This window comes from Telmatherina bonti (assembly GCF_933228915.1).
Source record: "Telmatherina bonti genome assembly, chromosome: 21".
Taxonomy (NCBI): Eukaryota; Metazoa; Chordata; class Actinopteri; order Atheriniformes; family Telmatherinidae; genus Telmatherina; species Telmatherina bonti.
The window spans coordinates 30410239-30430993 of NC_136630.1; the positions used below are offsets into that span (position 1 = coordinate 30410239).

The following is a 20755-nucleotide window of genomic DNA, read 5'->3' on the forward strand; positions in this document are numbered from 1 at the left end:
CGTTTACTAAGGCGTAAAGAAGCGTACAGTCACGTGATGCATCTGGTCTTCATGAGATTAACTGTGATGCTTGTTTTTCTCCATTTAGTTGTCTTTTCCTCTCTGTTACTCCTGTCAAGTGTTTAACGAGAGCTGGACTCTGAACAGAGCGGCTGTCAGGCTGCCTGTGTCAGCTGTTAAAGCCTCCTTACACTCACCTGGACCGCCGCCGGACACGTCACACATAACACACAGCCAGCAGTTCATTTCAGGCTGTCACGTCCCACCTTCTTTTCTACAGCAGAGACACTGAGACTTCTGTCTCTGATATATTTACATGACATCAGTAGATCAGAGGAAAAGAAACCATGAGCACCTCTGGGTTTCTGCTGCCTCCATGGGGGGGGATTATTCTCTTCAGTCTCGTATGGATCCTGCTGGAAGTGGTTCAGACTTTAATGGGAGTATTTTGTGTAAAAGTGACTTGAAAGTGCTGAAAGACCTGGCCCTCCCCTGACACCTTTAACACCATGGCATCTCAGATCTGAAGCTGTTTTCCTGTTTTCATTAGAGGAAAAGCAATCTGGGGATTTTCCTCTTTGGATCATTAATATCAGTCTGAAATGAGTTGAAAATGCCTTCGGTACTGTTAATATTGTCTGACATTGTTAAAAGAACAAATCAATATTTGCTTTGGCTCATTGTGTGCAACCTTTTCTCCATGACTGCTGTCAGTCACTGTGGTTTGAGGCGTGGTGAGCCAGAGCTCCTCGGAGCGGCTCTGATTTCTGACTAACTTGTTTGATTTGGAGTGTTCTCACTGAAACCTGCAGGCGCAGCGAAGTCCGTCGTCTTTCTTCCGATCTGTTTGATTTGACTGTTGAAGCAAATCATGATATTCAAGAATAGATGCTTCATGAAAGGACGCACACACACACACGTGTAATCAGCGGACATGCACGGATCTGATCCAGCAGGATAAACGACTCACACATGGTCCAGACTAGAAGGGTCAGGCTCATCTTAGTCTGGGTTCCACGTTCAGCTGGTTCTGGTCTGCGGTGGACCGGACCAGTAAAATAACAGCATCATAATGCAGAACGAAGGAAAACGGCCCATTTTCACCTGGTTTTAGTAGAGAGCAGCGGAAGAAGATGTTTACGTTCGGTGATCTATCCTGTTAGAAAATATATATGAAGAAAATTCTGTTTTATTTAGGCTTAATTATCTAATTATTTAATTATTTTAGTTTTTGTGTTTTTATTGGTTTATTTGCATTTTTATTTGATTGACATGCTTCATTTATTTGACATATTTAGACATTTATAAGTGTATTCCAGCTTCCAGATCAGCATGGATCTATAAAATCAGCAGATGATTAATCCCAGTTATCTGGAAGTGAAAAATCCCGCATTTCTCCTGATCATCGCAGTCGCGTTTTATTTTAAATGTACATACGTGTACGTTTCCACGTGTTTAGCAATTCTTACCACATGAACTGACTCACCTCATCATGCAAACTGAAGTCAGAAAGATGGAAACAAAGTTCTGCTGCTGTGTTTTACATTTAAACAGGAAACATGGTGGATGGATGGAACCAGTGGGCCAGATCAGACCATCTGGAGGACCAGTTTGGTTCCCTGGTCAGTTTGGTCCACTGGTCCTCCAGACAGACCCTCTGGAGGACCAATTTGGACCCCTTCTTCCCAGTCAAACCCTCTGGAGGACCAGTATGGACCCATTGTTCCCAGTCAGACCCTCTGGAGGACCAGTATGGACCCCTTGTTCCCAGTCAGACCCTCTACAGGACCAGTTTGGACCCCTGGCTGTATTTGGGACAGTCCCTGGTTTCCATGCTGTTGAAGCCAGATAAGAGATGGTTTCCAGTGACGCAACCCTAAAGGAAGCTCATAAAAAGAGTTCTCTGGACTCTGGAACCAGGCGGCCTGTGGGGTGGGAGGGGATAGGAGGAGGTGGGAGGGCCAACAGGGCCGTGGCCGCTGCTCAGGTATATAATAGGACAGGTGTCTAAGAATAGGTGTGATGGAAAAGCGTGGTGAGAGAGATAAGGGAGTGTTCCAGAGCGATAACAGATAGTTAGAGGTGAACAACATGATAACGCGATGCTTCGCTTCAGATGAAACTGGACTCTGCTTACTCTGACTGCCAGACATGAGATTGTTTCCTGATTTCAGGAGGAGAGGAAAGTACGATCAGTGACAAAGAGCAAGTCTGTCTCTGCGGGGATGGTAAGGAACTGATCAGTCCAGACGGATCCTGTTGCTGTGGACATGGACGTCACCACGCTGTCTTTTCTTCTTCTTCTGGCAGGATGTGGGAATGTTGGAGATTCCTGCCGAGCTGTCCGCCAGACTCCGCAATGCAACAGGTATGTTACGTAAGACGCTCCATCCAGCACGACGTGTTCACTTTTCAGGTGAAAATACTCTTCTGTTGAAAAAAAAACACTTCCTGGAGTCATAACTCACATTTAATTTCCACTGAATCACCTTTTTCTTATCACTCATACTGTCCGGATTGCCTTTATGTCCTGACCTCCCTCCATGTCAGATACCATGGCAGGGAGGAAGACGTTTCCCTCACATCTCTTCTCAAGCCCTGCCCACCATAGTCTGAACATCTGCGTGTGAAAGTGATGATGCTTGTGCATCTGTCCGCCAGGTGGGGACCCGGCGTTGGCGGTGACCAGAGCTTCACCTCCACAGGTAAAGGCTCAGCACAAGCTGACCCTGCCGCAGGATGTGGACCGGTACCCGTTCTCCCGCTATGCTAAGGCTGTGTTAAAGGTCAGTTAAGTCAGTATTCAGTCCAACCTGATCTTCCTGCCTCCTGAAAAACTTCCTGTAATCCCTCTTAAACATGAACCAGGACCAGGCCCAGATATATGTAAAATGGTGCCAGACTTGTTGCTCCCCTTTCGGTTTTTCCCCTGAGAGGGGTTGCCACAGAAAATCACCAGCTTCCACCATCAGAGCCGGTACGGCAGCCCGATTCGCACGGCGTTAATTTAGCATGTTTAGCCAGACCCCCTCCCTGACGTAGCCCGCTGCATCTATCCAGGCCGTCAGAGAACAACTGTCCCCCTCAGGACTGCAGCGTAGGTGAGGACACAGCTGAGGTGTGTGTGTGAGGACACAGCTGAGGTGTGTGTGTGTGAGGACACAGCTGAGGTGTGTGTGTGAGGACACAGCTGAGGTGTGTGTGTGAGGACACAGCTGAGGTGTGTGTGTGTGAGGACACAGCTGAGGTGTGTGTGTGAGGACACAGCTGAGGTGTGTGTGTGAGGACACAGCTGAGGTGTGTGTGTGTGAGGACACAGCTGAGGTGTGTGTGTGAGGACACAGCTGAGGTGTGTGTGTGAGGACACAGCTGAGGTATTATTATCTCGGTTATCTTGCTGTGGCAGAAGGTGTGTGTTAAAAACGGATAAAACAAAGTTGTGAAAGCTTCGGAGGAAAGAAGGAAGAAAAGTCTCCTGATGGGTGGAGGAAATGAAAACTTCCACCTGGTTCTAATGTTGTTTTTGTTTTCCTTTCTCTTTCTGATAAAGTTTTAGAGCCCTAGATTAGCTATTACTACATTATGCCTACTTATTACTTCAACGCACTAACCTGAAAGAATAACTGCTGCACTGCAGGTTTGTTAACATGTTGATTCTCCAACATGAGACCAAGAGGTCCTAAATCTGGCAACATGCAGGTCAAACAGGCTCTAAAGAGAAGACTACAATAAACTACAGCATCACTACAGAATAAACTACAGTAATACTACAGAATATACTACAGCATTACTACAGAATAAACTACAGTATTACTACAGAATAAACTACAGCATTAATACTGAATAAATTACAGCATTACTACAGAATAAACAACAGCATTACTACAAAATAAACTACAGCATTACTACAGAATAAACAACAGCATTACTACAGAATAAACTACAGCATTACTACAGAATAAACTACAGCATTACTACAGAATAAACTACAGCAATACTACAGAATAAACTACAGCATTACTACAGAATAAACAACAGCATTACTACAGAATAAACTACAGCATTACTACAGAATAAACTACAGCATTACTACAGAATAAACTACAGCAATACTACAGAATAAACAACAGCATTACTACAGAATAAACTACAGCATTACTACAGAATAAACTACAGCAATACTACAGAATAAACAACAGCATTACTACAGAATAAACTACAGCATTACTACAGAATAAACTACAGCATTACTACAGAATAAACTACAGCAATACTACAGAATAAACTACAACATTACTACAGAATAAACTACAGCATTAATACTGAATAAACTACAGCATTACTACAGAATAAACTACAGCATTACTACAGAATAAACTAGCATTACTACAGAATAAACTACAACATTACTACAGAATAAACTATAGCATTACTACAGAATAAACTACAACATTACTACAGAATAAACTACAGCATTACTACAGAATAAGCTACAGCATTAATACTGAATAAACTACAGCATTACTACAGAATAAACTACGGTATTACTACAAAATAAATGATACCATTACTACAGAATAAACTACAGCATTAAAACAGAATAAACTACAGCAATACTACAGAATAAACTACAGTATTACTACAGAATAAACTACAGCATTAATACTGAATAAACTACAGCATTACTACAGAATAAACAACAGCATTACTACAAAATAAACTACAGCATTACTACAGAATAAACTACAGCATTACTACAGAATAAACTACAGCATTACTACAGAATAAACTACAGCATTACTACAGAATAAACTACAGCAATACTACAGAATAAACTACAACATTACTACAGAATAAACTACAGCATTAATACTGAATAAACTACAGCATTACTACAGAATAAACTACAGAATAAACTACAGCATTACTACAGAATAAACTAGCATTACTACAGAATAAACTACAACATTACTACAGAATAAACTATAGCATTACTACAGAATAAACTACAACATTACTACAGAATAAACTACAGCATTACTACAGAATAAGCTACAGCATTAATACTGAATAAACTACAGCATTACTACAGAATAAACTACAGCATTACTACAGAATAAACTACAGCATTACTACAGAATAAACTAGCATTACTACAGAATAAACTACAACATTACTACAGAATAAACTATAGCATTACTACAGAATAAACTACAACATTACTACAGAATAAACTACAGCATTACTACAGAATAAGCTACAGCATTAATACTGAATAAACTACAGCATTACTACAGAATAAACTACGGTATTACTACAGAATAAACTAGCATTACTACAGAATAAACTACAACATTACTACAGAATAAACTATAGCATTACTACAGAATAAACTACAACATTACTACAGAATAAACTACAGCATTACTACAGAATAAACTACAGCATTAAAACAGAATAAACTACAGCAATACTACAGAATAAACTACAGCAATACTACAGAATATACTACAGCATTACTACAGCGTAAACTACAGCATTACTACAGAATAAACAATAGCATTACTACAGCATAAACTACAGCATTACGATAGAATAAACTACAGCATAAACTACAGCATTGCTACAGAATAAACTACAGCATTACTACAGAATAAACTACAGCAGTACTACAGAATATACTACAGCATTACTACAGAATAAACTACGGCATTACTACAAAATAAACGATAGCATTACAAAGCATAAACTACAGTATTACTATAGAATAAACGACAGCATAAACTAGAGCATTGCTACAGAATAAACTACAGCATTACTCCTAAATAAACTACAGCAATACTACTGAATAAACTACAGCAATACTACAGAATAAACTACAGCAATACTACAGAATAAACTACAGCATTACTACTGCATAAACTACAGCATTACTACTGCATAAACTACAGCATTACTTCAGAATAAACTACAGCAATACTACAGAATATACTACAGCATTACGACAGCATAAACTACAGCATTACGACAGCATAAACTACAGCATTACTTCAGAATAAACTACAGCAATACTACAGAATATACTACAGCATTACGACAGCATAAACTACAGAATATACTACAGCATTACGACAGCATAAACTACAGAATAAACTACAGCATTACGACAGCATAAACTACAGCATTACTACAGAATAAACAAAGAATGTAAAACAGATTAAGAAAATTATTAAATACAAATACTATTAAACTGTATATGCCACAGCAACTGGTGTTTTATGTGCAAATAGTGTCCACTGTGCAGAAACGGGTTATGCAAATATGCAATAGTTAATATCTGCCATACCTATATACACACTTACATATTTCTATGTATGCACATATATTCATACCATGCAGAGCCTGTTAAACAGATCTGGTGGCACCGCCTGCAAATAGTTTATTCTGCATCGGATGAGAACATGAGAAGAAATGATTAAAGGTGATGGAAACTCACATACAACCTGTAAAAAGGGATAAATATTTCCAGAAAGATGCAGAAAATTGTTTTGGATTATCAGAGGTGCTTTTATTTGTTCAGGAAAGGATTCCAATAAAGTCTAGGAGATGATGTGCATGTGTGATCTGGCAGGATTGGCAGGTTGGAGGGTTTTTGACAGGAACAGAAGGTTGGAAGCTCAATCCTGCGGGAGTAGAAGACAGCTGGGCTGCAGTTCTGATGGTCAATCTGATATCTGTCATTTCCCTGTGTTGTTGTTTACATTTCTCTTCTTGGTCCTTGGATGAGAATCTGTGATGTTCACGTTTCCTCTGGAGTGCAAGGAGCGATGCGTCAAAGCAAAGCAGTTTATTTCTGCTGTGTGAATCCAGGCCTGAGCAGCTGGTTTCATTAACGTCAATTCCAGCGTAAAAATGGTGGAAAATTGTCCAGATTGTGGTTCTCTTGTCTCAGGACACATGGTGCCAGCCTCAGGGATACCCCCTCCAGACGCCTCTCACCTCTCTGGAGCCTGAAAATGCCAGAACGGCGCTGGAAGTTTACAAACTGGTATGTCTGGATGAGAACATGTTTACTTCAACCTCCGTTGGTACCTGTGTGACGTTCCCTCCCTGTTTGTCGACACAGATCCTCCGGTTTACAGGTGAGCCCGAGCTCAGCAGCTGGCAGGAGCAGATGTTGGGTAACTTCATCGTGGAGAAAGGACAGAACCAGCCGGCCCTGAGGGACGAGATCCTGACCCAGCTGGTCTACCACACATGGGATCAACAGCAGGAGCGGGACAGTCTCAGGGGTTGGCTTCTGCTGGCCTGCTGCCTCAGTGCCTTCACGCCCTCCCCAACGTTGGACAAACCACTGCTCAAGTAGGTCCAACGCTTCAGCCAGCTGCTGCTGATGGTTGCTCAGTAGGACGTGACATGTTTGGCTCTTTTAAACTAATTTTGTATTTGTAAAGCTGACCGCTTCTGGCATGTAAGCCGTGTCTCAGGCATGTGCAAGGCGTGTAAGCAGATGTCTCCAGAGTATAAACTCTCTATTTCCCTCTCAGGTATGTATCGGACCAGGGTCCAGGGGAGTACCGTTCACTGTGCCAACACAAACTGCTGACGTCCCTGCAGCTGCCAGCCCCCGCTGCCCGCATCTATCCCCCCACCCAGCTGGAATGGACCTCCAGCCAGAAGAATGGATCTATGCTGCTGGATGTACACACCTTCAACAGTAAGACTGGCTGGAAAAGTCAAAACTCAGTGGAAAACAGGACCAGTTTTGACCAGTGTGACGTTTCCTATCAGATGAGAAACTGACAGCGGAGGTGGAGTCGTGGACCACAGGAGAGCAACTAGCTTCTTGGCTTCTTCTCAGCAGGTATTCAACTCAGTTTAAACAAACAGTAGTTCATTCACCTTCACTTATTATTTCTCCTCATCTGTGTGTTGATGGTGTCCCACAGAGGTGCCACAGAGTCAAACCATGGCTGGTCAGTGTCTCTCATCACCGAAGAAGGCTGGTCAGATCTAGCTGGATCAGACTTTGTCATGGATCTTCTGGCTAAAGCTGAAGCAGAAGTGCTGCCACCACCGGGGACGCCCTCTTCAACCAACTCTGACTACCTGTTCAGTAGGCAGGGACACAGGTAGAGCAGAGAAAAGAGGACTTTTAAAATATAACGGTCAGTGTGAATATTTCTGTGCTTCTCCAGGATGCCAGCTGCAGATCTGGATGACTTTATTCCACCAGCACCTCCCATGCAAGCTCCTGGACTGCCTCCCTTAGATGGAAACCTCTGGGGAAGAGATTACCCTCAGGAAGGCAAGAGTTACTTGCTGAAACAGACATGAACATACTGTATATACACACACACTCTGTGCTCAGCCCACACAAACTTTTTCCCTCCAGATGAGGCTCCATTTAAAAGAGAAAATAAAGAACCTTTCCAACAATATTAGATTTACTGGATTTTAGACCCAGTTAAACAACCAGAACTTTGTCAACAAAATGATCAACAGCAGATAATTTCCAGTTGGAAAAGCATCAACCTCTGCAGGAGCTATCAGAAGAATATCTGTCATTTATCTGCCAAATCCTTAGCTAGTGGCTAACAGTCAGAGCCTCAGCTAGCTGTTAACAGTCAGAGCCTCAGCTAGCTGCTAACAGTCAGAGCCTCAGCTAGCTGCTAACAGTCAGAGTCTCAGCTAGCTGCTAACAGTCAGAGTCTCAGCTAGCTGCTAACAGTCACAGCCTCAGCTAGCTGATAACACTCAGACTCTCAGCTAGCTGTTAACAGTCAGAGCCTCAGCGAGCTGATAACAGTCAGAGTCTCAGCTAGCTGCTAACAGTCAGAGTCTCAGCTAGCTGTTTATGGTCAGAGCCTTAGCTAGCTGCTAACAGTCAGAGCCTGAGCTAGCTGTTTATGGTCAGAGCCTGAGCTAGCTGTTAATGGTCAGAGCCTTAGCTAGTTGTTTATGATCAGAGCCTTAGATAGCTGTTTATGGTCAGAGCCTTAGCTAGCTGTTTATGGTCAGAGCCTGAGCTAGCTGTTAATGGTCAGAGCCTTAGCTAGTTGTTTATGATCAGAGCCTTAGATAGCTGTTTATGGTCAGAGCCTTAGTTAGCTGTTTATGGTCAGAGCCTCAGCTAGCTAGTAATGGTCAGAGCCTCAGCTAGCTGCTAACAGTCAGAGCCTGAGCTAGCTGTTTATGGTCAGAGCCTTAGCTAGCTGTTAATGGTCAGAGCCTTAGCTAGTTGTTTATGATCAGAGCCTTAGATAGCTGTTTATGGTCAGAGCCTTAGTTAGCTGTTAATGGTCAGAGCCTCAGCTAGCTAGTAATGGTCAGAGCCTCAGCTAGCTGCTAACAGTCAGAGCCTTAGCTTGCTGCTAACAGTCAGAGCCTGAGCTAGCTGTTTATGGTCAGAGCCTGAGCTAGCTGTTAATGGTCAGAGCCTCAGCTAGCTGTTAATGGTCAGAGCCTCAGCTAGCTAGTAATGGTCAGAGCCTTAGCTAGCTGCTAACAGTCAGAGCCTTAGCTTGCTGCTAACAGTCAGAGCCTGAGCTAGCTGTTAATGGTCAGAGCCTTAGCTAGTTGTTTATGATCAGAGCCTTAGATAGCTGTTTATGGTCAGAGCCTTAGTTAGCTGTTTATGGTCAGAGCCTCAGCTAGCTAGTAATGGTCAGAGCCTCAGCTAGCTGCTAACAGTCAGAGCCTGAGCTAGCTGTTTATGGTCAGAGCCTTAGCTAGCTGCTAACAGTCAGAGCCTTCGATAGTTTTTCTGTTTCCACTGTGGTGGACAGTTTTCCTCTAATGTGTCATCCTGTCCATCTGCAGGGCGGGGTCGACAGATGGATGCCTACGTTGATGACTTGTTTGACCCTGTGCTGGATAATGGACCTCCAGTGAGTCCTCTGTTCATCCTTTTTTTCAACCTGTGTCTGAAGAAAAGCTTGAGTTGTCTTGTACTGGTCAGGCAGCAGGCTGACCTGGTCAGGTTCACAGATACTGATACACAATCCCAGATGGATTGTGTAACGCTGTCTGGATCTAGTTACTGGCTGTGTGGAGTCACTGAAACGTCTGCGCAGTCTGTCCAGTAACCAACATGTTAGTCTTTCATGTTCATGTGTCGGTGATAGGATTGTTTGTGTGTGTAGGACATGGAGAGAGTGGCCGTGTTAAACCGCAGGATGAGAGGAGGAGGTGGGATTGGGCCGATGCAGCCTGGGATGTATGGAGCTGGTAGGAAAACACACACCACAAACATACGAATGTCTGCTATCATAACCTGCTGTTAAAGTCAGAGCAAACCTTTCATCTCTGAAATCTGCATTCATCATTTATATGTAAAATTATTTTCATATCCTTGTACAAACTCAATTTCCAGAAAAACTGTGATTCATATTCATTCTTATTTCTTAAATAATTGTAATCATTATATCAAATAAAGTAACATCTGTAATAGTTTCACAATAAAAATATTTAAAGTAGTAAACATTTAGAGTTAAGACAGCAACAGAAGCCAGTGAGTTTCTCAGAACATCATGCTTCCAGTTGTAGTGGTATTACTTACAGGAAAGGGGAGAGCGGGCCAAGTGCCAGTTTTTACCTAAATTTCCTTTAGAGCAAGGCCTCCAACTAAAAGTTTAGAATGTTCTGCATCCCTGGGAATAATATGAACCTGTGAATAATCTGAACCTGGGAATAATCTGAACCTGTGAATAATCTGAACCTGGGAAATAATCTGAACCTGGGGAATAATCTGAACCTGGGGAATAATCTGAACCTGGGAATAATCTGAACCTTGGAATAATCTGAACCTGGGAATAATCTGAACCTTGGAATAATCTGAACCTGGGAATAATCTGAACCTTGGAATAATCTGAACCTTGGAATAATCTGAACCTGGGGAATAATCTGAACCTGGGAATAATCTGAACCTTGGAATAATCTGAACCTGGGAATAATCTGAACCTTGGAATAATCTGAACCTGGGAATAATCTGAACCTGGGAATCGCTGGAGTCTATCCCAGCAGTCACTGAGCAAGAGGCAGGTACACCTGGACAGGTTGCCAGTCCATTACAGGGCCACACAGAGAAACACACATAACTATTCACACTCACACACACTGCAAGGGATAATTTAGAGTAACCAGTCAGCCTAACATGCATGTCTTTGGACGATGGGAGGAAGCTGGAGTACCTGGAGAGAACCCACACATACATGGGGAGAACATGCAAACACCACACAGAAAGACCACCAATTCAAGCCTGAGTGAAGGCTCGCCAAAGTAAAAGTTTTAAGTTTTCATACAGTGAGTTCAGTTACCTCTCATGTGTTTGAAAGAAGCGTCCCCCAGCTGCTCTGAGCCCGCATTGTGCTAACTGTATGGACTCATAGTGTAGCTACTAAAGCACTAAAACCTCTGAACTGTTTTCAAAACTGTCTATAATTGTTCAAACACATCAATAAAAAACTTTGACCATAAAAGATTTTACTTTGATTTTACATGACCAACTTCTTCAGTGGTTTTCTAGATAACAGGGGGGCACGACTTGCCCCTTGGACCCAACTACCCTGCTCTCCTCTAACTGTTGAAGTTTATTTCTGTCTTGTAGAAACATAATCCAAATGAAACTTTGTGTTTTGCAGGTGTTCCCATGACAATGCCAAGTTATCCCGTTGGTAAGTAAATGGGTTTGTTTGCAACCAAGACCTGAAATTTTTCTCCCTTTTCTCAACTTTTCTCTGAAGTTTCTCACACCTGGAACCTTCTTTATGTGATGAACATAATTGTTATGAATCCTGCGTAGAAGATTAGTGAGGAAATGGGAAAAGGCAAGATGCTCTAATCGCTGTTCAGACTGACAGGTCACGTTTAGGACTGAAAACATCAATAATCCTCCACATCTTTGATAAATGAGAAGCGGTTGTCTCAGCTCTCCTCTGTAGCGCAGCTTCACTTTTCATGGTTTCTGGCTCCCACAACGTGCTGCTTGTAGCATCGTGACGTAGCTGTGAGGAAATGAAAGTCTCTTCAGGCAGTGGACCAGCTGTTCTCATGGTGTTTGCTTTGTTTGTGTCCATTTCACTGGTTATTTAGGAGCACCTGCTATGCCCGGTTACGGGGCAACTCCCATGATGCCAACTATGCCAGGTAACCCCCCCATCATTAACTAAGTTTACAGGTTGTTGTTGTACATTAGAAGCAGTCTTGTTGTTCTAAATGTACATGTTTGTCTGGTTTGTCCCCAAACAGCCATGATGGTTCCTCAGGCTCCTCCTGCTGTTGCTGACCCCATGCAGATGGCAGCAACCCAGCAGGCCCTCATCAACCAACAAGCCTTTCTCATGGTTAGATCCCTCACCATCCCCTCGCATTGTCTCCCGTCCCGGAGCTTCATCACCTCTCCCTCCTCCCTGCAGGCGCAGCAGATGACCATGCAGGCCATGACTCTGTCTCACCAGCAGGCCCAGGAGCAGCAGAAGAAACTGGAGCGAAAGCAGCAGGAGGAGGAGAGGAAGTGGAAGCGCCAGTCGGCACGGCGCTCCAGGGAACGCTCGCGTTCACCCTCCCCTTCACCTTCCTCACCCCCGCCCGTCAGGTCCAAAGCACCTACATCCAAACGCTCGTTCAAACAGAAGAAGCCTGAACCAGAACCAGAACCAGAACCAGAGGTATGTTTTTTTCATTCATTAACACATGTCTGCCCATCTCTTTTGATTAGTTATTTATTTTCCAAAGCAAAGCAGGAGAAAGAAACTCTGTCCGGTCCAGTGGAGACTATACAGTTTTACATTTTCTTTGTGTGGTTTGAGTTTTCTTGTCAAGAATAAAGAACTCAGGCCTCACTGGGCCGAAATCTTCTCACCATCTTTCTAATTTATTCTTATGTCTTATTCAGAAGATTTTTATGAAAAGATTTTACAAATGACTGCAAAATGTTGACATCATACATAACTGTTACTATGTTATGTTACAGAATAACAACATCATGTAAATCTGATTCTCCGCATTATTAAAATTACTTTTAAATAATCACATAAAGATCAGGACCAACATCTGGCAGTCTGGTCCCTGAACGCATCAGGACCAACATCCTGCAGTCTGGTCCGTGAACGCATCAGGACCAACATCCTGCAGTCTGGTCCCTGAACGCATCAGGACTCACATCCTGCAGTCTGGTCCCTGAACGCATCAGGACTCACATCCTGCAGTCTGGTCCCTGAACGCATCAGGACTCACATCCTGCAGTCTGGTCCCTGAACGCATCAGGACTCACATCCTGCAGTCTGGTCCGTGAACGCATCAGGACTCACATCCTGCAGTCTGGTCCCTGAACGCATCAGGACTCACATCCTGCAGTCTGGTCCCTGAACGCATCAGGACCAACATCCTGCAGTCTGGTCCCTGAACGCATCAGGACCAACATCCTGCAGTCTGGTCCCTGAACGCATCAGGACCAACATCCTGCAGTCTGGTCCCTGAACGCATCAGGACCAACATCCTGCAGTCTGGTCCATGAACGCATCAGAACCAACATCCTGCAGTCTGGTCCCTGAACGCATCAGAACCAACATCCTGCAGTCTGGTCCCTGAACGCGTCAATACCCCCATCTTTCAGTCTGGTCCAAGAACGAATCAGTACCAACATCCTGCAGTCTGGTCCCTGAACGCATCAGGACCAACATCCTGCAGTCTGGTCCCTGAACGCATCAGGACCAACATCCTGCAGTCTGGTCCCTGAACGCATCAGGACCAACATCCTGCAGTCTGGTCCCTGAACGCATCAGGACCAACATCCTGCAGTCTGGTCCCTGAACGCATCAGAACCAACATCCTGCAGTCTGGTCCCTGAACACATCAGTACCCCCATCTTGCAGTCTTTGGTCTGGTCTTTGAACGCATCAGAACCAACATCCTGCAGTCTGGTCCCTGAACGCATCAGCACCCCCATCATGCAGTCTGGTCCCTGAACGCATCAGAACCAACATCCTGCAGTCTGGTCCCTGAACGCATCAGGACCAACATCCTGCAGTCTGGTCCCTGAACGCATCAGGACTCACATCCTGCAGTCTGGTCCCTGAACGCATCAGTACCCCCATCCTGCAGTCTGGTCCCTGAACGCATCAGGACAGCATCCTGCAGTCTGGTCCCTGAACGCATCAGGACAGCATCCTGCAGTCTGGTCCCTGAACACATCAGGACTCACATCCTGCAGTCTGGTCCCTGAACACATCAGGACCAACATCCTGCAGTCTGGTCCCTGAACGCATCAGGACCAACATCCTGCAGTCTGGTCCCTGAACGCATCAGGACCAACATCCTGCAGTCTGGTCCCTGAATGCATCAGTACCCCCATCCTGCAGTCTGGTCCCTGAACGCATCAGGACCAGCATCCTGCTGTCTGGTCCCTGAACGCATCAGTACCCCCATCTTGCAGTCTGGTCCCTGAACGCATCAGGACCAGCATCCTGCTGTCTGGTCCCTGAACGCATCAGTACCCCCATCTTGCAGTCTGGTCCCTGAAAACATCAGAACAGCATCCTGCAGTCTAGTCCCTGAACGCATCAGAACCAACATTCTGCAGTCTGGTCCCTGAACGCATCAGTACCAACATCCTGCAGTCTAGTCCCTGAACGCATCAGGACCAACATCCCTGCAGTCTGGTCCCTGAACGCATCAGGACCAACATCCTGCAGTCTAGTCCCTGAACGCATCAGGACCAACATCCTGCAGTCTGGTCCATGAATGCATCAGGACCAACATCCTGCAGTCTGGTCCATGAACGCATCAGGATAACATCCCACAGTTTGGTCCGTGAATGCATCAGGACCAATATCCTGCAGTCTGGTCCCTGAACGCATCAGGACCAACATCCTGCAGTCTGGTCCCTGAACGCATCAGGACCAACATCCTGCAGTCTGGTCCCTAAACGCATCAGGACCAACATCTTGCAGTCTGGTCCCTGAACGCATCAGGACCACCATTCTGCAGTCTGGTCCCTGAACGCATCAGGACCAACATCTTGCAGTCTGGTCCCAGAACGCATCAGCAACCCCATCCTGCAATCTGGTCCCTGAACGCATCAGGACCACCATTCTGCAGTCTGGTCCCTAAACACATCAGTACCCCCATCTTTCAGTCTGGTCCCAGAACGCATCAGCAACCCCATCCTGCAGTCTGGTCCCTGAACGCATCAGGACCAATATCCTGCAGTCTGGTCCCTGAACGCATCAGGACAACATCCTGCAGTCTGGTCCCTGAACACATCAGGACCAATATCCTGCAGTCTGGTCCATGAACGCATCAGGACAACATTCTGCAGTCTGGTCCCTGAACGCATCAGGACCAATATCCTGCAGTCTGGTCCATGAACGCATCAGGACAACATTCTGCAGTCTGGTCCCTGAACGCATCAGGACAACATCCTGCAGTCTGGTCCCTGAACGCATCAGGACAACATCCTGCAGTCTGGTCCCTGAACGCATCAGGACCAACATCCTGCAGTCTGGTCCCTGAGCGCATCAGTACCCCCATCCTGCAGTCTGGTCCCTGAACGCATCAGAACCAACATCCTGCAGTCTGGTCCCTGAACGCATCAGTACCCCCATCCTGCAGTCTGGTCCCTGAACGCATCAGGACCAGCATCCTGCTGTCTGGTCCCTGAACGCATCAGTACCCCCATCTTGCAGTCTGGTCCCTGAACGCATCAGTACCTCCATCTTGCAGTCTGGTCCCTGAACGCATCAGTACCTCCATCTTGCAGTCTGGTCCCTGAGCGCATCAGAACCAACATCCTGCAGTCTGGTCCCTGAACGCATCAGGACCACCATCTTGCAGTCTGGTCCAAGAACGAATCAGTACCAACATCCTGCAGTCTGGTCCCTGAACGCATCAGGACCAACATCCTGCAGTCTGGTCCCTGAACGCATCAGGACCAACATCCTGCAGTCTGGTCCCTGAACGCATCAGGACCAACATCCTGCAGTCTGGTCCATGAACGCATCAGGACCACCATTCTGCAGTCTGGTCCCTGAACGCATCAGGACCAACATCCTGCAGTCTGGTCCCTGAACGCATCAGGACCAACATCCTGCAGTCTGGTCCCTGAACGCATCAGGACCAACATCCTGCAGTCTGGTCCCTGAACGCATCAGGACCAACATCCTGCAGTCTGGTCCCTGAACGCATCAGGACCAACATCCTGCAGTCTGGTCCCTGAACGCATCAGGACCAACATCCTGCAGTCTGGTCCCTGAACGCATCAATACCCCCATCTTGCAGTCTGGTCCAAGAACGAATCAGTACCAACATCCTGCAGTCTGGTCCCTGAACGCATCAGGACCAACATCCTGCAGTCTGGTCCCTGAACGCATCAGGACCAACATCCTGCAGTCTGGTCCCTGAACGCATCAGGACCAACATCCTGCAGTCTGGTCCCTGAACGAATCAGTACCAACATCCTGCAGTCTGGTCCCTGAACGCATCAGGACCAACATCCCACAGTTTGGTCCCTGAACGCATCAGGACCAACATCCTGCAGTCTGGTCCCTGAACGCATCAGGACCAACATCCTGCAGTCTGGTCCCTGAACGCATCAGGACCAACATCCTGCAGTCTGGTCCCTGAACGCATCAGGACCAACATCCTGCAGTCTGGTCCCTGAACGCATCAGGACCAACATCCTGCAGTCTGGTCCCTGAACGCATCAGGACCAACATCCTGCAGTCTTTAGAAATTTGCATTTTCATTTTTAGAAATACATTCAAAAGAAATTTTTCTTGATCGATATCATTGTAATTTAAGGATGAATATTTGACGATGTGACATGTCTCCAGTCTGTTCATGTGATGGTTTTAGGGAATCCAGTAAAAGAATAAAATCCTGCCTGGCCTTCAAGTTTTCTTCAGTTAATGAAATCAATAAAAAACAATTTATTTTCCTCCTGAAGGAAATAGTACTGCTACAGTGGGATCTGCTGTATCCCAGTGAAGCTATATTTTCTCATAAATACAATCTAAAAGTCCAACAAAAACTTGACCGTAATTAATGAACTGAACAGCATCTAAGTCAAGCTCAGATTCAGTTAATGTACTCAAGTGTTGTAAAAGTTTGTATAAATTTCTGTAGATAAAACACCAGAGTCACCACCAGTTCTCTGAATGCGCAGCGTCGTGACTACAGTGTGTTTATTCTGAATCTGCAGCATCATGATTAGTGTGTTTATTCTGAATGTGCAGTGTCATGATTACAGCGTGTTTATTCTGAATGCGCAGCATCGTGATTACAGTGTGTTTATTCTGAATGCACAGCTTCATGATTACAGCATGTTTATTCTGAATGCGCAGCGTCATGATTAGTGTGTTTATTCTGAATGCGCAGCGTCGTGATTACAGTGTGTTTATTCTGAATGCACAGTGTCATGATTACAGCGTGTTTATTCTGAATGCGCAGCGTCATGATTACAGATTACAGTGTGTTTATTCTGAATGCGCAGCGTCGTGATTACAGTGTGTTTATTCTGAATGCGCAGCTTCATGATTACAGTGTGTTTATTCTGAATGCGCAGCGTCGTGATTACAGTGTGTTTATTCTGAATGCGCAGCTTCATGATTACAGTGTGTTTTTTCTGAATGCGCAGCGTCGTGATTATAGTGTGTTTATTCTGAATTCATAGCGTCATGATTACAGTGTGTTTATTCTGAATGCGCAGCGTCGTGATTACAGTGTGTTTATTCTGAATGCGTAGCATCGTGATTATAGCGTGTTTATTCTGAATGCGCAGCGTCGTGATTACAGTGTGTTTATTCTGAATGCGTAGCATCGTGATTACAGTGTGTTTATTCTGAATGCGCAGTGTCACAATTAGTTTGTTTATTCTGAATGCGCAGCGTCATGATTACAGTGTGTTTATTCTGAATGCGCAGCGTCGTGATTACAGTGTGTTTATTCTGAATGCGCAGCGTCGTGATTACAGTGTGTTTATTCTGAATGCGCAGCGTCGTGATTACAGTGTGTTTATTCTGAATTCATAGCGTCATGATTACAGTGTGTTTATTCTGAATGCGCAGCGTCGTGATTACAGTGTGTTTATTCTGAATTCATAGCGTCATGATTACAGTGTGTTTATTCTGAATGCGCAGCGTCGTGATTACAGTGTGTTTATTCTGAATGCGCAGCTTCATAATTACAGTGTGTTTTTTCTGAATGCGCAGCGTCGTGATTAGTGTTTATTCTGAATGCGCAGCGTCATGATTACAGTGTGTTTATTCTGAATGCGCAGCGTCATGATTACAGCATGTTTATTCTGAATGTGCAGCGTCGTGATTACAGTGTGTTTATTCTGAATGCGTAGCATCATGATTACAGTGTGTTTATTCTGAATGCGCAGTGTCACAATTAGTTTGTTTATTCTGAATGCGCAGCGTCATGATTACAGTGTGTTTATTCTGAATGCGCAGCGTCATGATTACAGCGTGTTTATTCTCAATGCGCAGCATTGTGATTACAGTGTGCTTATTCTGAATGCGCAGCGTCATGATTAGTGTGTTTATTCTGAATGCGCAGCGTCGTGATTAGTGTGTTTATTCTGAATGCGCAGCGTCATCATTACAGTGTGTATATTCTGAATACGCAGCGACGTGATTACAGTGTGTTTATTCTGAATGTGCAGCGTCGTGATTACAGTGTGTTTATTCTGAATGCATAGCGTCATGATTACAGTGTGTTTATTCTGAATGCGCAGCGTCGTGATTACAGTGTGTTTATTCTGAATGCGCAGCTTCATGATTACAGTGTGTTTTTTCTGAATGCGCAGCATCGTGATTAGTGTGTTTATTCTGAATGCGCAGCGTCATGATTACAGTGTGTTTATTCTGAATGCGCAGCGTCATGATTACAGTGTGTTTATTCTGAATGCGTAGCATCGTGATTATAGCGTGTTTATTCTGAATGCGCAGTGTCACAATTAGTTTGTTTATTCTGAATGCGCAGCGTCATGATTACAGTGTGTTTATTCTGAATGCGTAGCATCGTGATTACAGTGTGTTTATTCTGAATGCGCAGTGTCACAATTAGTTTGTTTATTCTGAATGCGCAGCGTCATGATTACAGTGTGTTTACTCTGAATGCGCAGCTTCATGATTACAGTGTGTTTATTCTGAATGCGCAGCGTCGTGTTTACAGTGTGTTTATTCTGAATGTGCAGCATTGTGATTACAGCATGTTTATTCTGAATGCGCAGCGTCATGATTACAGTGTGTTTATTCTGAATGCGCAGCGTCATGATTACAGTGTGTTTATTCTGAATGCGCAGCGTCATGATTACAGCGTGTTTATTCTGAATGCGCAGCGTCGTGTTTACAGTGTGTTTATTCTGAATGTGCAGCATTGTGATTACAGCATGTTTATTCTGAATGCGCAGCGTCATGATTACAGTGTGTTTATTCTGAATGCGCAGCATTGTGATTACAGCATGTTTATTCTGAATGCGCAGCGTCATGATTACAGCGTGTTTATTCTGAATGCGCAGCTTCATGGTTACAGTGTGTTTATTCTGAATGCGCATCATCGTGATTACAGCGTGTTTATTCTGAATGCGCAGCGTCATGATTACAGTGTGTTTATTCTGAATGCGCACCGTCATGATTACAGCGTGTTTATTCTGAATGTGCAGCGTCATGATTACAGTGTTTTTATTCTGAATGTGCAGCGTCGTGATTACAGTGTGTTTATTCTGAATGTGCAGCGCCATGATTACAGTGTGTTCATTCTGAATGCGCAGCGTTGTGATTACGGCGTGTTTATTCTGAATGCGCAGCGTCATGATTACAGCGTGTTTATTCTGAATGTGCAGCTTCATGATTACAGTGTGTTTATTCTGAATGTGCAGCTTCATGATTACAGTGTGTTTATTCTGAATGCGCAGCGTCATGATTGCAGCGTGTTTATTCTGAATGTGCAGCTTCATGATTACAGTGTTTATTCTGAATGCGCAGCGTCATTATTACAGCGTGTTTCTTATGAATGTGCAGCGTCATGATTACAGTGTGTTTATTCTGAATGGGCAGCATCATAATTAGTGTGTTTATTCTGAATGTGCAGCGTCATGATTACAGTGTGTTTATTCTGAATGCGCAGCGTCATGATTACAGCGTGTTTATTCTGAATGTGCAGCGTCATGATTACAGTGTTTTTATTCTGAATGTGCAGCGTCATGATTACAGTGTGTTTATTCTGAATGTGCAGCGCCATGATTACAGTGTGTTTATTTTGAATGCGCAGCGTTGTGATTACGGCGTGTTTATTCTGAATGCGCAGCGTCATGATTACAGCGTGTTTATTCTGAATGTGCAGCTTCATGATTACAGTGTGTTTATTCTGAATGTGCAGCTTCATGATTACAGTGTGTTTATTCTGAATGCGCAGCGTCATGATTGCAGCGTGTTTATTCTGAATGTGCAGCTTCATGATTACAGTGTTTATTCTGAATGCGCAGCGTCATTATTACAGCGTGTTTCTTATGAATGTGCAGCGTCATGATTACAGCGTGTTTATTCTGAATGCGCAGCGTCATGATTACAGCGTGTTTATTCTGAATGTGCAGCTTCATGATTACAGTGTGTTTATTCTGAATGTGCAGCTTCATGATTACAGTGTGTTTATTCTGAATGCGCAGCGTCATGATTGCAGCGTGTTTATTCTGAATGTGCAGCTTCATGATTACAGTGTTTATTCTGAATGCGCAGCGTCAGTATTACAG

The 20755-nt window shown here is 44.4% G+C and overlaps 1 protein-coding gene across 1 annotated transcript in view; it reads left to right on the top strand.

Annotated features, from left to right (window-relative positions):
• The window catches only part of myo15b (myosin XVB), a gene marked incomplete at both ends in the record, with an annotated part of 103976 nt that overhangs the window by 35970 nt on the left and 47251 nt on the right, over positions 1–20755 (top strand). The window contains 14 exons of the mRNA XM_079260648.1: positions 2175–2228; positions 2311–2368; positions 2662–2786; positions 6953–7048; positions 7127–7362; positions 7548–7717; positions 7792–7864; positions 7950–8132; positions 8199–8308; positions 9823–9890; positions 10146–10230; positions 11643–11675; positions 12094–12147; positions 12250–12590. Of these exons, the coding sequence (XP_079116774.1) occupies positions 2175–2228; positions 2311–2368; positions 2662–2786; positions 6953–7048; positions 7127–7362; positions 7548–7717; positions 7792–7864; positions 7950–8132; positions 8199–8308; positions 9823–9890; positions 10146–10230; positions 11643–11675; positions 12094–12147; positions 12250–12590 (1686 nt within the window). The remainder of the gene's footprint in view (positions 1–2174; positions 2229–2310; positions 2369–2661; positions 2787–6952; positions 7049–7126; positions 7363–7547; positions 7718–7791; positions 7865–7949; positions 8133–8198; positions 8309–9822; positions 9891–10145; positions 10231–11642; positions 11676–12093; positions 12148–12249; positions 12591–20755) is intronic.